The 17,360-nt window shown below is 39.9% G+C and overlaps 1 protein-coding gene across 1 annotated transcript in view; it reads left to right on the top strand.

Annotated features, from left to right (window-relative positions):
* LOC311263316 (uncharacterized protein) overlaps positions 1–6,192 on the top strand; it is a 9,737-nt gene extending 3,545 nt beyond the window's left edge. Inside the window, exons 4-6 of the mRNA XM_084363286.1 lie at positions 263–359; positions 2,304–2,428; positions 4,285–6,192. Coding sequence (XP_084219412.1) covers positions 263–359; positions 2,304–2,428; positions 4,285–4,461 — 399 coding nt within the window. The 3' untranslated portion in view covers positions 4,462–6,192. The remainder of the gene's footprint in view (positions 1–262; positions 360–2,303; positions 2,429–4,284) is intronic.
* Positions 6,193–17,360: the final 11,168 nt, after the last annotated feature.

Raw genomic sequence — 17,360 nt, 5'->3', positions numbered from 1 at the left:
GTAAATAAGACTGACAGTTTTGAACAATATATTGAATTTTCTTTACATTCAATTAAGTGTATATATATATATGTATGTATGTATATATATGTGTGTGTGTGTGCATGTATATATATGTATATATATATATATATATATATATATATATATATATATATATATACACACACACACATTTTGTTACTCTTTGTGGTAGTTGTGGAGGATTGTCCTCTGTTACAAAAATGCATATTAAATATTTAATGTCCCGTCAACTCTACAGGTAATTGAGACATTACTCTTCAGCACATTTGTGTCATGGAAGGCCTTCTTCCCTCTCGTGAGAGACGACTCCAACTGTACCTACACCTTCATAACAGGTGACTTTACCCATTTATCTCTATTAGCTGCAAAGCCTCTGTCAAATGTGATGTTGGCTGTGCTTGTCTGCATGTGAGGGTAACTGAAATGGTGGTCTTCTACACACAGAAGTGTTGGGGTATTATGCAACATTTATAGGGAATTCCGGCTAAATTTGGCTATGCTGGTGGTTCCTTAGCTGATGCCAAGCTGGGTAAATTTATGGTTCCGATGTTGAACAGTGCTGTCCTTGCTATGCAGTGCCTGGTGTTCCTTTGCAGCTCTGTGCTTACTCACATTGTGTTCCTCTGGCTCATGAAGTTAGCTGGCAAGCTTTGTGTCACAGCTGTTGGTGCTAACTAGCGTGGGCACTAGCAGGAAGGTCGCAGCACAGCAGGTTCTTTGGACCAGCTTCAGGAGAGACCAGGAGGGAAGAGGTCCTCAGAGGGCAGGGTGCTCCGCAGAAAGAGCTGGGGCCCAAGGCAGCCCCAGTGGGAGAAGAGCAGGGAGCCCAGCAGGAAAAGAGCTCAGTGGGCAGGGGGCCCAGTGGGAGAAGAGACAGAACAAAGACAGGGGATGGAGATTTAATAACCTGGTCAGAGGGGAGTCAGAACAATTGATTTTCACAAATTCATCTGTGGATCCCAACAGGAGCGAAATACAAAGGCTTATGCAAGCAATAATTCATAGTCATTATAGTTCAGGCTTTGTGCTAATAGTAAGCAAGCAGGAAACATGATTTGTTAAAGCAGTAGAGAAAGAAAATGAATTTCTTTCTCTTTTTGGCCACTTGGGGTCATTAAAACAACACCAACATTATTTTATAAATACCTTATAAAGTCAATTTGGCAAATGTGCTATCAAACTGTTGCATATTCACACATCCAACAGACACAGAGAATAGCTCAATTGTACCTGACACGTTCATCAAGCCCACATACTGTGTGGAATGACAGCACTTAGGCGGTCCCCTCCTGTATGCAGATCTGAGCCATAAGCAGGCCATACCATGGCCAGATGTCAGCCAAGAATGACCCAAGGAAACCAGAAGTAGCCCAAGTCAGGGCAAGAGCCACCAATACAAAAATGAACTGTGGCCCAGATTTGGACCAATGTCTGCTGTGGGCCAGATCTTGGCCACAACAATTTTGCTATCTGGGGTGGGTTCAACACTACAAGGGACTCCACTCACTTGAGGCAAAGTCACTTGATCCATCTTTAGTTTAGAATATTGCTTATTATAGCTTAAATATATTAAAGTATTCATAACAACATGCATTTCAGACATTTTGCCTTTTTCTCCGATGAAAAAAAACAATCACAGTCAATGAAGAGGATTGTTTTCATTCAGTGTTGTGAAAAAGTACCCAATATTCCTTCTTGAGTAGAAGTAAAGATATTGTGCTAAAATTAAAAGTCAGCCAGAATAGTACTGGAGTAAAAGTTTTAAAGAACACAAGAAATGTTCTGGCAATAAATCTACCTAAGTATCCAAATCTCAAGTAAAAGTAAATTATACCCATATTCACATGTATGTAATAGTGTATACTGTGAGTCAAGTGATTATCAGCCTGGCCAATTGTCAGATGTAATGTTCAGTATTTTTTGGATGATCAGAATCAGTCTCTTCTTTCTTTCTTTCTTTCTTTCTTTCTTTCTTTCTTTCTTAATAAAATAAGTTAACAAATAATTCATTTAAAAACGTATTCCTTTGGCTCTGAGGGTGCAATCCCAAATGTATTGGACTTGAGGTATATACTTGCAGAAAATAGAAAAATACACAAGTGAGGTCAGGAACCTCAAAATTGTACTTAAGTACAGAACTTGAGTAATTGTACTTAATTACATTCCGTCACTGCTTCCATCTGTGCATCGTTGTCTACAGTCACTTCAACCACAGTTCCAGCACCCTGACTGTTATTATGTGCATATAGTTGTCTACCCTGTGCTGCTCTGTGCTACAGGAGGAGCAGGTGAGAAGTTGCTGATGCCTGGTACGGGCTTCCTGACAGTTGGAGCTGCCAGCACCCTGGCCTTCTGCCAGGTGCTACGAGAGGAGTACCCTGAAGTGCCCTGTAAACTCAACCAGGTGAGACTTTAATGGGATAACACAACGACTAACAAAGCACTGAAGTGGATATAGGATTTCTACCTGACCTCAGTCTCAAAGGGTCAGACCTGTTCATTCTGTCCCCCCCGGCATAACAACAGATTAAAAAAGAAATGCTTCAGTTAGTGGCAAGACTCAAAATCAGAAACCATAAGGTAATCGATGTATCATTTATATTTTTTGGTTTCATAATAAATATCTTTAAATGATATTTCCCAAAGATCTTTTTTCTTCCTTTTTAATAATAAAACTTTATTACATTTAAATTATGATACATTTAAAACATGTTATTTTTAACTCTAAAAACAGATGACTAGATGTGACTTCAGCAGGGCGGTAATACTGTGAAGCTGAATCAGCAGGTCTGGGTGAAAGATGCATACGTGGGTTGGCTTTTCTCTCTTCATCAACACGTTCTTAGAAAACAATCCTGAAACAAGACACCACATAACTTTATTATCCACCAATCATGTAGTTCAATTCTGTAGCCGGTCTGTTGTGCCATGGTGGCTGTCACTGCAGATATGATACATACAGTACATAATGTGAAAAATATCTGTAACTGTTGGGCACAGTGTTTTCCCATGGTAAGTTATTACCAGTAAAGTTAGTCAGTGATAATGATGATTTCAGTATTAAAACATCTCACAATTCAATTTAGAATTGATTCTCGATTCAAAGTCATTTCTTAGTTCATTAAAAAAATAAAAGGAGGTACTGTTTTCAGGCTCTTGCTTCGAGCAACATAGAAAGCAACATGTAGAAATTTTGTGCAATTTTGAGCCACCCACAGTTTTTAAGTGCAACACCACTGTTGTAAATACAAATCCCAGGTCTGTAACAATGTGTCATAAGTAATGTAGGTGCTAACTACAAACAAAAGTCATTACGTCACAATGATGTTAGGTCTTGAAGACGTTTCACCTCTCATCCAAAAGGCTTCTTCAGTTCTAACTAACTGGAGGGGAGCTGCAGGCTTTAAACTCTGTGTGGGAGTGTCCTTCCATTCACTCATGACCATGGTCAACTAAATTGCAATAAGAGACATAACTGGCAATTAAACTAACTGGTCTTAGTTAAACTCACTGACAAACAGAAAGAAGAAAATTGTTTTTTCACCCACCTGTAGAAATCGTTCCTGCATGATCTTAGACAGAACCAGTGTGCCTGGTTGAGTTGGTCATCATTCTTTAGCTACTTCCAGTTTGAACTTGCAGTGTCTTTGATGTTTAGATAGTTAAAGGATACTCAATTCTGGTTTCCGGCAATTTAGGTTTTACTTTCACACCACAACGATTTTTCCAATTGTACTCATCAAATAACAGACCAAATATAAGTGGTAGGCACCCTGAGGTGGCAGGACACACAAACTGAAACATTATCAGACAGGTTTTAAGAGAAGTTTCAGTAAAAACAAAGGCAAACAGTAGAATTATTACCCAAACTGTCCATCTCAAAGCAACGTTATGTAGCTACCAATTTCCTGTTTCAATTGACTTTCCATACTTACTTCATTCATTCATTCACTTCATTGTAAGCGCTGGCTGAAACTATGAAAATATGAGTCAAGTTACAATAAATCTGAATTATCCTTCAAGGTAGAGCACCCTGTGCAAGTAGTACCATTTTCTTAACAGAGGTCAAACTGACATAGTGGCAGTCAAAGCTAATGAACTGTTAATGAACCATACACTGACTCTAAACCCCCATAGTGTTCTTTTATTTAAATCCTTAATGCCAGTCTCTCCCTTGGCTTTGTTGCTTCTCTCTAACCTTCTCTTGCACGTTTCCTACGTCTTAATCCTCCCTCTTCCTTTATTGATTCGACCTGGCAGGTGAAAATCAACACAGGTGTGGTCGCTCCAGAGCGCATGGCAGCTGGTTACCTGAACCACTTGGACCTGGGCGAGGCCGTTGCCACCCTTGTGGAAAGACGAAACACCTCCCACACCGTCTTTACTGTCAACTGCCCTGCAGACTTAAAAACTGTCCTTCTGGAAAAGAACCTTTAGACTACTTCCAGCCCTACTTTGTTGTGACAGGGATACATCTATACTCCTGCCCCTGCTCTTGCTGAACACTCCAGAAACACATTAACAGTGTCTGGTTCATTTGTTTTCTCCTCCCACAGCCCCATTCATGCACAGCTTTATGTGAATTGGTTGTTGTTTCAAATAATACTGTATATTCTGCTGTCTGTTCTCAGATTGTTAGCAACTGTTTTCTCTGCATGTGCTGTTGTGTGATCCGTATAAAATAGATTTGATTTGTAATTCAGACCTTCTCATAGTGGCCTGCTTCACTACAAAAATATCATCACTATTGTTATTGTTTTCTACATCATTGGAAGCCATAATATCCATTACAACACAGCGATTTGTCGATGTATCTGCTAAATATAGTTGGTATAAATGTAAACCTCCAAAAGTCAAAGCATTGCACAGATAAGGTTCCCTTAACCTGACACGCCATCTGGGAAGGCGTTGCTAGAAACTATTTGAAAAAGGACAGGCTCTTTCAAAAACCACTCGGCAGGTGATTTGATTAACCTTTTGTCGTTACCATCAACAACAACAACAACTAACTACAAACAATCAGATCAGATCAACAGTAGGAGAGCACTACCACCAGCGGAGCCAATTGGTTGATCAAACTCGCACAAATTAGCACTGATGCACATGCAAGCTTCATGCTATTCCATTGACTGAAAGATGGTGTCAGTAACTGCCCAAAAATATAACAATGAGCAAAAAGTATGGGAGAAGATTGCTAGTTAGCAAACATTTATGCAAATAAAAATTGCCTTTGCAAATGTGTAATGAAGCAGGAAATGGCCTCAAGAAGCACTGAACATTGACATTTTTGAGTGCAAAGATGTTGCAAGTCTTGGGAATGTCGCATACTTTATGCATTCTAGACTTGAGATGTTAAGGACCTGATGTTTTAGGAAACAGACATTTAGAGCCTTCTGTGTTGGGGCCACCACAGCTAAAAAGAAATATTTATACCTGATTAGAATGACAACACTAGAAGGCAGAGCAAAATTCTGCCACCATAGCCTCCACTGACTGCATGCTACTGCCTCCCTAGTCTCCCTTCATGAACTCTGCGGTTTGAGCGGATCTTTGTAGACTCAACGTAACTGAACTCCATAGACTTGGATGACTCTCTGTGAAGACATCTGTGGTGCTGCACTTAGTTGTATGCATAAAACTTGGCATAAGTAGTTGTGTGAAGAATGAATAAAGAGAGCTTTGGAGAAAAGTTCCAATCATGCATTCTTTTGTCGCCCTCAGCCGACCATTTCAGAAAATCTGATTGCTTTTTTGAAGCAGTCTGATTCCTTGAAGGCCTGGGTATGTGTAAAATTAACAAGCTCATACAACATATTAAAGTCGTGTAAAGAATTACATTTAGAAAAAGCTCAAATTCTATTTTCTCACATTTGCACATGTGGCCAATCGCTGCACATAGTGGGTGTGATTTCAAGATTGTCAATTTAAGAAAAATGATCAAAATTGTTGAAGACAGCGGCCCGAATTCTGACATCAGATAGGTGTTGTGGATGGAAAGGTGATACCTGAGGACTTCGTTTGAAGCATACTGACCCCTTACAGATGGAGACCATGGCTTTCATTGGCATGGCACGAGTAGGAAAACATCAGGACCTGAGAGAGCTTTGATTAGATAGCTTAAATATGCAGTGTTTTGCTTTCAAATACCAATAAATAATATTTGTTCTACATTTTGGATCCTGTGTGTTCATTGCAGTATTTTGTAATTTAAGTATTTACGTTTATTTGTCTCTATGGGGCCATTGCAGCACACAATGAAAACAATGTCATAATAATAATAAGAGAAAGTAGGCTGCTATTTTGGGGGGGGGGGGGGTTGACACATATACGTGCCCCTTAGCGTGACTCTCTGTCCCGCTCGCAAGCACCGACCCCCTATAGGCCCCTTTATGTGTGTTCTGTTATTTGGGGCAGTATGTTGCTTAGATAAACTGAACAGCAAACTGCATTATCAGAGAGAGCATTGTTGTCCCGTATACTGTCCTGTTAGCATGTTCATGCCTCAACATTTATTTATCATGCCAATAAAGATGCTTGTACTAACGATGTGGGCTACATGTGGTCCCTAGTGACAAGGATAACTGGGACTGGAAAAGAAACGATTAGGGAAAGCAAGAGTAGTAGAGGGGCTGGTGGGGGGTGGGGGGTGTAGTCAGTCATAGTTTTTGCTTTGAACTTGATGGCTGACAGCTCAACTAGGCCAAATTATAATTAAACTGAAAGGGAGAGTCCATTGGGCCTCTTCATCTCCTCCTCTGTCTACCCCCCCTTCTCTGAAAAGGACAGAAACGGTCAAACACACCCACACGATTGGCCATGTTCACCCTCTGACCATGACTCATCTCATTCTAATAGGAAAAGAAAACTGTCTTTGTGTAAGGGGCCACAGTCTTCTATGTTCGACTCAAGGGTCAGTCCCAATGGAAATGTGGGTGAACAGATTAAATGAGGTGAGAGGAAACTGGGTAAAACACTGGATTTGATGTAGGTACAGGAGCGCAGTACAGGAACAAAAAAAAGAAAGAGGTCATTTTTGGTGTAAAAGTAATTTATTTTTAGCCATGTTATGAACCATCTAGAGATGGCAATGTCAATTTGTCCACCACTTTTACAGAAGTATCATATGAGCTTTGGTGATCCGCTGACTTTTCTTCTAGCGCCACCATGTGGTTGAATTTTATGTGACATGTTGCACCAGCTGCTGGATGGCTTGCCATGCAATTTGGTACAGATATTCATGGTGCCCAGAGGATAAATCACTGCTACAGCGCTGTAGCCAGGATTTAGAAATACTGAGGTCATGTGTCCTAGCCCTAGGAGGGTTCAGGGGCACGCCCTCCCACAGGAACATTTTGAAGACTATAGTATAAATCAATGCATTTTGGGGGTAATTAACCCTTGTGCCCTCCTCAAATTTTCCACCCTTATGACACCTTCGTGGCAAAAATGTACACGCTCAGAAAAACTGCTATAAAATCATCATACATCAATATTTTTTTCTACTTTTTTTTTCATAAATCACTTAAACAACTTCCCACTTATTCAAAACTACCAAACATTCAACAGTTTTCAGGATTTAACCCCTTAAATGCCAGTTTAATTATTTGAATTATTTCATTTTTTGTTACAAAAAAACACAAAAAATTAATTATTTTCCATAAAATAAATAGTAGGGAGATGGGGCTTTGGTGGTGATTAGAGTCTTGGATATGTCAAAGATCAGCAGCAAAATTGATTTCATTGCATTAGTATTTTTTATGTTTTATGTAGTGTCTACTCCCTCTGGACACCTTCGTGGCCAAAAATGCCCCATTGACTGCCATTCAAACCACATGTTTTAATCTCACTGCCATTACAGTATAAAACCATGCATTATCTAATGTCAGCATTTCATTTTGAAGAAAAGTAGTGATATTTGACATTTTTACTGTATTCCACCAGATTCAACCATTTTCCCATTGTAGGCCGAGGCATGAAATTCTTGTATTTTTGCCAGTTATATTATGGAGCCGTGTGGCTACCAGGGGGCCCCAAGAGTGATTTTTTGTGTGTGTGTGTGTGTGTGTGTGTGTGTGTGTGCATGCGTGTGTGTGTGTGTGTGTGTCCGTGTGTTCAGTTCATTTCCAGCAGCAGACCAGCAGGTCCTGCAGCATGTGACCTGGTGCTCTCTAGAAATGCACCTGTTACACTTGGTGCCGGTGGTGGAAGGGCTCTTTTTTTCCTGTGCACAACCAACACACACCTCTCCTTCTGGTCGAGCTGGTGGCAGCAGTGGCAATGGTGGTGTTGGTGGTTTCTCATTTTGTCATTTGCAAAATCAGTTGGATCATGTCAGGAGTGAAGAAAAGGGTCAAAAGAGGATGCCAGATTGTGTATTCTTGATTTGGCATATCTCGTCGGCCCTGGCATCATGCCGATGGATGCCTGAGTGTAGCGCAGCGTCACGGCGTGAGGTGGAGACCAGACTTGCCCATTCTTCGCTGTGCACTCACTGTTAGGAGCCTCGGTGTCCTCTTCACTTTCAGAGGACGGGTCAGAGGCACTCACAGAAGTGGAGGACTCCAGTGAGCATTCCGTGTCAGACTCCCTCGAAGCTTGTGTCTTCTTCAGATGAGTCCTGCAGCTCACTGGCAGATAAAGGCTGCAGGTCTTTCTCCTTCTCTGCTCTCTAATGAAATGACCCCTCAGCCAAGCTGCATGTTCATCTTTGGCTGTGAAAGCAGCCAGGTGCATAAACACAGTAACAGTTGCTTTTGCTTTGTTTTTGAGTACAGCAAACGCAAGAGGCCATGTTTTTACTCAAGCACCTCTTCAAAGACACATCAAACACATCCCTCAAAAGATGCCATTTTTTCACCCCTGAAATGATCAGTGTGTGCTTACAGATTCAAACACACACACACACACTCTCTCTCTCTCTCCCACACACACACACACACACACACACACAAACACACACCAGGTAGAGAGCACCAGGTCACATGCTGCAGGACCTGCTGGTCTGCTGCTGGAAATGATCTACACACACACACACACACACACACACACACACACACACACACACACACACACACACACACACACACACACACACACAAAAATCACTCTTGGGGCCCCCTGGTAGCCACACGGCTCAATAATATAACTGGCAAAAATACAAGAATTTCATGCCTCGGCCTACAATGGGAAAATGGTTGAATCTGGTGGAATACAGTAAAAATGTCAAATATCACTACTTTTCTTCAAAATGAAATGCTGACATTAGATAATGCATGGTTTTATACTGTAATGGCAGTGAGATTAAAACATGTGGTTTGAATGGCAGTCAATGGGGCATTTTTGGCCACGAAGGTGTCCAGAGGGAGTAGACACTACATAAAACATAAAAAATACTAATGCAATGAAATCAATTTTGCTGCTGATCTTTGACATATCCAAGACTCTAATCACCACCAAAGCCCCATCTCCCTACTATTTATTTTATGGAAAATAATTAATTTTTTGTGTTTTTTTGTAACAAAAAATGAAATAATTCAAATAATTAAACTGGCATTTAAGGGGTTAAATCCTGAAAACTGTTGAATGTTTGGTAGTTTTGAATAAGGAGGAAGTTGTTTAAGTGATTTATGAAAAAAAAAGTAGAAACAAATATTGATGTATGATGATTTTATAGCAGTTTTTCTGAGCGTGTACATTTTTGCCACGAAGGTGTCATAAGGGTGCAAAATGCATAAATAGAGTATAAAAGACATGTGAGAGTAAAAGACATTGGATTTCAAAAAATGTACTAAAAAGAAAAGTTCTTGCAAAAATTCATGCCATAAGCTGTAACACAGCCAAAATGATCACCAAATAAAAAAAAAAAATGAGAAAAATGTACAAAAATGCCCGAGGAGGGCACAAGGGTTATAATCACTTAGGAAATAATTTTACTGCCAACAAATATAGGAAATTGGATTAGAATTCAACAGAAGTCACAATATGGCTGTTTTGAAAATAACAGTTCAGTTCAGTTCATATCAGTTCAGTTTCTTATTGCATTAACATCACCTTCACTGTCAAACTAAATGAGCAAAGGAGCACAACTGCAGTAGCTGTGCTTTTTGGAGCCAAGAACACTACTTACCTTAAGTTCTGTAGACTATATTGTGAGTTTTTATCTTTTATTTTATTTATTTTACACATGGTTGTGGAGTAGACAGGCAGGGGAAAATAGATATTACATTTAGTGGTTACTACAGCCGGGGAAGGAAGAGGTGCTGGAAAACTTTTGACTTGGAAAATTCTAACTTAAACTTATTTCTTTGAAAAAAAAAAAAAATACTAACATGTTACAGAGATTTGTATAAAATTGTTGAAAAGATACATAGTCCAAATATGTCTTTAAATTAAATATAATTTACCTTTTAAAATAAGAAATACTATAGGCCTACTGTAAATGTAATTCTTATTTGCAATGAAAACAACACTTTGGTCATAATCACTGAACACACAACTGTCTGCCTACAGAGTTTCTAACACATGAAGGTGCATTAAAGAGCAAAAGAAAAAAATGTCACTACAAACTCTTTAGCAGCACAATGGTCCAGACATACTGACCTCTCTTATTCATATTTAGACATACTTATAGCCTGATGCGATCCTTCATCAGCATGAACACTGTGCAGAGCCTGGCACAGGCCACTTCTGGATTGGGCGATAACACACAGCAGGACTTCACAACATAGGCTGATTGTTTATTCAAAGCTGCTCCTACCGTTAACATTTTTGCCACTGAAAATGTCTGAGGAGAAACTCCTAATTGACTCCTTTTGTTTGGACATGTCACGTTTTTAAATGATATAGCTCAGTTTGTGGATCTTGAATTCAGTTTCCGCTTCTATTCCTGTGGTGCAGCTTGACTTACTTGTTTTCGAGTGTGGAGGTCAGGTGGAATACACACAAAGTGAACGACAGGACCATACTGTATGTATGCAACTCGTTATAATTCCTCTTCAGACCTGCTTTGCCCCAGGACAGGAGGTAGGGTCAAAGGGCCAAGAAGGTCTAGGGGAAGACCTGGAGGCAGGGGAAAAGGGCAGAGCAGGCCTGGGGGGCGACCTTGAGACAAGGCCGAAGGGCAAAGCAGGTCTGGAAAATCCAGGTATCAGTATCAGCGAGGACTTGACTATATGCCTCGATCCCATACCGTGTAATTCAGAAACGGGACCCTGCTACTTCCCAGTTAGCTCCAAAAGCTGAGCTGTGATCGATGAAAAGTTTTGCAAGGATGCAAAAACTTAATGACAATCACCTCTGCAGCAATCTCCCTTGATGCGCTTTATTAGGCTCAAGCCATACGGACCAGGACAAAGGTTTGAGTACGGGCTAGGCTACAGCCAGTCAATTAAGTTTATTTGAATTGCTCGTAAATGGTTTGTTCATATTTTGATTGTAACTGTCTAATTCTGTAAAAGTACATATTTTCATATTTAGCCTTAATGGCTGCAGTGTTTTAGTGCCCTCTGCTGTTGCTGTGCAAAAACAAATGTATCTGCTTCATGTGGTGTTGACATGAAAAGTGACCACACATTTTTTTCCTTTTTTCTGTTAATTAAATGTGGTTTGAAGTTTTTTTAAAATAAAATGCCAATAAACAGGTCTTGTCTCAGTCATTAAAAAATAAATTATAATTTGGGGTATGATCGATTATAATGGAATTTTCATGACCATGTCCATCAAAATAAAGGATAGTGAGAAAGTCTAACATAACCTCTGCCTACCAGTGCACCCGCAACTGACCTGACCTATTCTGCCTCTGCTCTGAGGGCCATGCCATCACCGCAGTAGGTTAGGCCCGCTGGTCCTACATGTGAAGCATTACATTACACTACATTGTGTTTTAGGTCATTCATGCTACTAGCATTTGCAAGCCATGCTAATAGTCTTCTAGACTGATCGCTGGCTTGCATGATTGGCAACTACATCGCTGTGTTGCATTTCTCCAAAGCTGATTTTGTACCAATTTCTTCACAGCATCCATGTTTCATCCAAGCATCCTCCTTGTTTGTTTGTTTGTTTGTTTGTTTGTTTTGCAGCATCCCCTGCAATCTGCACTGCCGCAGCCTAAACATACTACAACCACTCAAATAAATGGGAGGACTGGTACTTTCACCACATGAGGCCTTAATCTACCAAAAAATGGTAACAACTTTCTGACACATATCTATCACACACATCTGTCAATGGCTCATACCTATGACAATGAAGGAGGAAGAACAGTCGAGCCGAGAGGTGGGTGACAAACTGTTCCTCTGCTTTTGATTAAAAGCTGGAGTGGCTAAGATGAGAGGGATTAAAAGTTTAAACCAGATGGAAAAACAAGCCATGATCTTGGCAGCATGGCGCTCTGCCTTTTTGTGATGGAGGCCTCACCAAAGCAGCGTTGAAGCTTTCATTTCTGAAAACCCACATACCACATATGGACACCACAGGACAGTTACACAGGCTGAATGACAGATGGTAGTATAGTTAGAGATGCTGGGCAGCCATGAAGGCAGGAGATTGTGTGTGTGTGTGTGTGTGTGTGTGTGTGTGTGGTCCCCGGTGAGATATCATCTTTCCCTGGCCTGGAGACGAGTCACAGCATTGTGCATAAGGGGACATCTATTTAATAACAGCTGTCTGCATGCTTGTTGCTTTGGAAATTGTTGATATAGGCTTACAGACTCCAGAGGCTTGTGTCATATCAGCAGCCAGCTCTGAGGTCAGGAAACCACAGTCAGAATGCTCAAGTCACGCTATCTCTGCCAGGGTGTGTCCCACCACGCTGACAGGACACACAGTCACTGACACTGCAGTAAAACACACTCGTAAACACAGACGTATTCCAGCTTGTCACACAGAGTAACTCAATTATGAACTAATTGGTTCAAAATGTTGTGTCTAAAATGGGTCAGGGCCGAAGTTTGACAGCAGGGGGAGAGAACATTTTATCATGACTGCCATGTTTGAAGGGACACTAGATGACAGTCAGTACTTTCACCAAGATGAATATTTCTGTCAGGACAGAACATTTGAAGAAGCTTGGTTCCTGCTTCTGTAAGTACACTATTTGAGTCGTTACTGCAAAAAGCTTTCGGCTGGGTAATAATGCGGTGTGCCCAATATACACAGACAGCAGGACAGACAGTTGACAAGCACATGATTCTTTGCATACTCAATTGTGTTGCATCATGTCGGCAGGATGTAAAAGTAGAGAAGAGGAATCAGCCTGACAGGACATTTTTAAATATATACAACATCATTTTTGAATAGTAGATGTGGAATATGAATTTGCAGTCACAACTTGACCTTTTTTTTTATACATTCCTAATATTTGACAGAAATTCTTTAATTATTTTTTCTCAATAACTGGTTGATGATCTCAAATATGGATGCATGATGTATCTACACCACATATAAAAAGTTCTTTTGTATATAATTTCCTATGTAATGGTGATTTTTGAAAAAAAAAACCCATAAAAGTTGCTTAATTTCCAGATTAAAGGGCAACAAGACCAATTCTACACATTAAAGTTTTTTTTACAGGTCTTGTGGAGTACTACTGCATATGTGAAAAAAGTAGTGTAATGGTATGTTTCCACAGAAAACAGTGAAATTTTTCGCAGGTTTAGATTACATACAAAGTCAGTCAACAGGCCAATAGATGCAAATTTGAGCCTACTCGAGCTGGACAGCGTGGACAGGGCCGTAGCAAGGATTTTAGAAATACTGAGGTCTTGCATCCTAGCTTACTTCATCTTCCATAAATTCCAAGTTGTATGAAATTGTTGAAAAGATACAAAGGCTTGTGTGTCTTTAAAATGAAGTATATACTAAAATATGCCCTTTAAAATAAGAAGATACTGTAAATGTTATTCTTATTTGAAATAAAATATAAAGAAGAGGTATTTCTCATTTGTCATCAATGAAATAGTTATAATGAGGTCCCAATAACATTTTGGTAATAATCACTCTGTGTGCCTCATTTCCTGCCTGCAGAGATTCTGATGCATCAAGGAGCAGCACAGAGCTAAAGGAATTAGAAAATCTTGTCATTACAAAATCTATAGATCTAATACATACACAAACATATTCACTGCCCTGATGTGATCTTCCATGAACCGAGGCCTGGCACTGGCCACTTTTGGAGTAGGCGATAACAGACAGCGTGACTGCAGCAGGTAGGCTGATTGTTCATTCAGAACTGCTGCTGAGCAGTTTAGCTATTGTTCTAATGTATTTCCGACAGGTGCCCAGTAACCACAACAAATCTACTGAGTGGTTCAGAGGTAATGTGGGATAAGATGAGAGGATTGTTCTTATTTATTGGTTATAAATGCTGGAGGCACTTTGGCTTTTAAAAGACAGCAGCACTGACCAACTGTGGCATTAAGTCGCATTAGAAGGGAGGAGGGAAAATATCTGAAGGCATGCAAACACATCCACTTTTCTTAACTGCTCCACTAGCCACATTTTTGAAAAATGTCAGTGTGCTCAGTATCATATTTTCTACCATATCATCATTTAAATGATTGCAGCAACTGTTTTTCAGGAAGAAGCATGATAATGTGAGGTGAGATTCAGCTACAATCACTATAAAATCAACTTTCTCTGTCGGTTACCACTACCATCACCATGGCAACCGATCACAATTGGGCAAAGACAGAGACAGATTTGTCAATGAATGCAGTTTAAAACACACAGCGGCAAACACGTACACGTCAAATATGCACATGTAAGCGTGCACACACGACCACACACATACACACACATAGTATATTTTCCAACTTTTTACCTAAATTCAACTATTCCCTTTTTGTTCATTCTTTAAGTGGCGAACTCCATTTAAATACACTGCTCAAAAAAATAAGGGAACGCTTTAATCACACATGAGATATTGATGAACGAATCATTGAAGTTGAAAATCTTTACTGATGTACAGTACATTGTATAATTTGTTGAGAACAAAATAACCTTCGGTCAGTGGAAACCAAAATCATCAACCCAGTGAGGGCTGGATTCAAAATCACACTGAAAATCAAAGTAAAAAAATAAAATCACAGGCTGATCCAACTTACTCAGTGGTGTGTATGGCCCCCGCGTGCCACAGCTGTTACAGCTCCTTCTAGGTGTGTGCTTTTTGCTTAACGCGTCTGTTGCTGCCTCAGTGGCCGGTATTTAGCTAAGGGGTTCAACAGGCTTACTGCTCACTGCTTTTTGCACATGCTAGCATGTAAGTATTGGAACACTGAAGCTGCACTTTCTCTTCCATTCCTGTGCAACTAGCTCACTAATAGCTTTAGCAATACTGGATCTTTTTTCTCTTATTTCTCAGAGCATTTGATTTATTGATTGTTGGCAGGATGTTAAGAGATTTTGCTTCAAGAATAACTTACTTAGCTTCAAGCTAGCTATAAGTACCCAACTAATAGAATTGAACTTGCAATGTATGGTGGTAAAACCTGAAGCAGGAGGCGATGACTCAGCTGACCTGGAAAGGACCCAAAGAACTCTGGTGACCTGTGGTTCAGTTGGTATCGGGATGACAAGTTAAGTGAACTGGAAAGGGACAAAAAAAGAACATTCATGGAGAGAGAAAGCAAGAGAATGCAGGCAAGAGGAGGATGACATGCTGGGTGGTGCTGGGGCTTCTGGTGGTGCTCTGACTGATTCAGAGTGGCATGTTGTTTTTTCTTCTGCTGGTATTCAGCCATGTCCCCATCACGGCCTCCGCATCATTCAGCCATCACACACAGGCACCCTAACAACTGACAGCTGAATAAAAAAAACAGACTAAGACAAGTCACATCAGTGCCTGTTAGTATTTGGTGTCAAGAGACAGGGACTTTTTTTCTTTGTTGAAACTGTTTGTCTCTGCTGTTTGGTGGGGAATGAAACAGGTCCGATATAAGTATTTTCCTTCAGTTTAGAGACAGCCATGAATTGTTGTAAGTGTTAAAATGTAAAATGGTCATTTTTTGTCTGTTCCTACTGAAGCTATTGATTTTATTATTGTTGTTCTCAATTAGAAGTTATCAAATCTTGGGCAGAAAGTTTCTTTGTCATTTAAAAGAGACCCATACACTTTTCTTCATAGGAGTCTTGTCATAGGAAAAAAAAGCACAGATGTATTTAATAAAATTAATGATGGTCCCATTCCATTACAGTGTCTCCTTTAACCTTTATAATGCAGCCTTAGTAAAAATGATAAATTACACCCGTGCTTTTCCTGCTGGCATCACAAAACGTCTGTTGTGAAAATGCCTAAAATGTTTGTTTATGAGACAGTGTTTAAAGTAGGAACTGGTAAGTTTGCTGCCTGTCTCACAGAACAGACATTTGTAGGTCAGCCAGCTAACTTTTGTTCAGAAAAATGATTTTCCATGCTCTAATTATCGTTAAACAATTAGATATTACTGATGAATGTGGTCAGATACAATTGATGCTGGGTGCATGCTTGGTGGGGTTCTCTCCGATGGACGTGCAAGAGAAGTTTCAGTGATAATCATGAGCCTGCTAAAAAAACATAAAACCTCACCCCATCTCTTAAAGAGCAGCTTTAATTGCATGGGAAAGTTTCAGTATAGTGAGTTCTGCAGGTAGGCATTTTAAACATTCAAACGTTCAAATGACAACTTCCCATTTTAATGTCAAATTAATTCTGTATGTTCAGAAACTTGGTTATTGCCTTTTTGCTCACAATATCTCAAAAATGCATTTGGCTTGGTTCTCTTCTGGTGTACAAACTCAGTATGTATCTTATCATGTATAAGTATAATTAAGGTACTACATGGAGTTTTTAAATGGTTTAAGTCTTAGTTTAAAGGTACAACATGTAATTTCCGTCACTAGTGGGCTCTCTATCAAAACAAAACACAAGACATTTGTGTTTTGACCTCCGTTGTCATTGTCACTTTACTGTATTATTATTATTATTATATCTTTATTACTGATGTCTCTATATGAATTTCATAAGCAGACAAGACTTCAGCAAGAGGGTTGGCTATTTCTATAAAGTTATTCTTACCGTCTGTCACCAGGTTGGAATACAGTTATTAAAGGAGTAATTTGTAAAATATGGGCAGAATGTGAAGGCAGCTCCAGAGTAATCGTCAACTGCTTTGCTATCCTCGGTTGTAGCTAGCTACTGTTAGCTATATAGCTCATGGCTCAGTTAGCTGTGGAGCCACAGCCGTAGAATTTGTCTGGACTGAGACCTCGGATCATGGAGGCGTCACCACAGGCAATGGGGCTCATTTCAACCCAGTTTAACATCTTAAGAGTGATCACAACTGGACACAGGGAATACAGTA

Source organism: Pagrus pagrus (genome assembly GCF_965226575.1).
Source record: "Pagrus pagrus genome assembly, chromosome: 10".
Taxonomy (NCBI): Eukaryota; Metazoa; Chordata; class Actinopteri; order Spariformes; family Sparidae; genus Pagrus; species Pagrus pagrus.
Note: the sequence above shows the minus strand (reverse complement) of the source record. Positions and strands in the feature narration are given on the sequence as shown.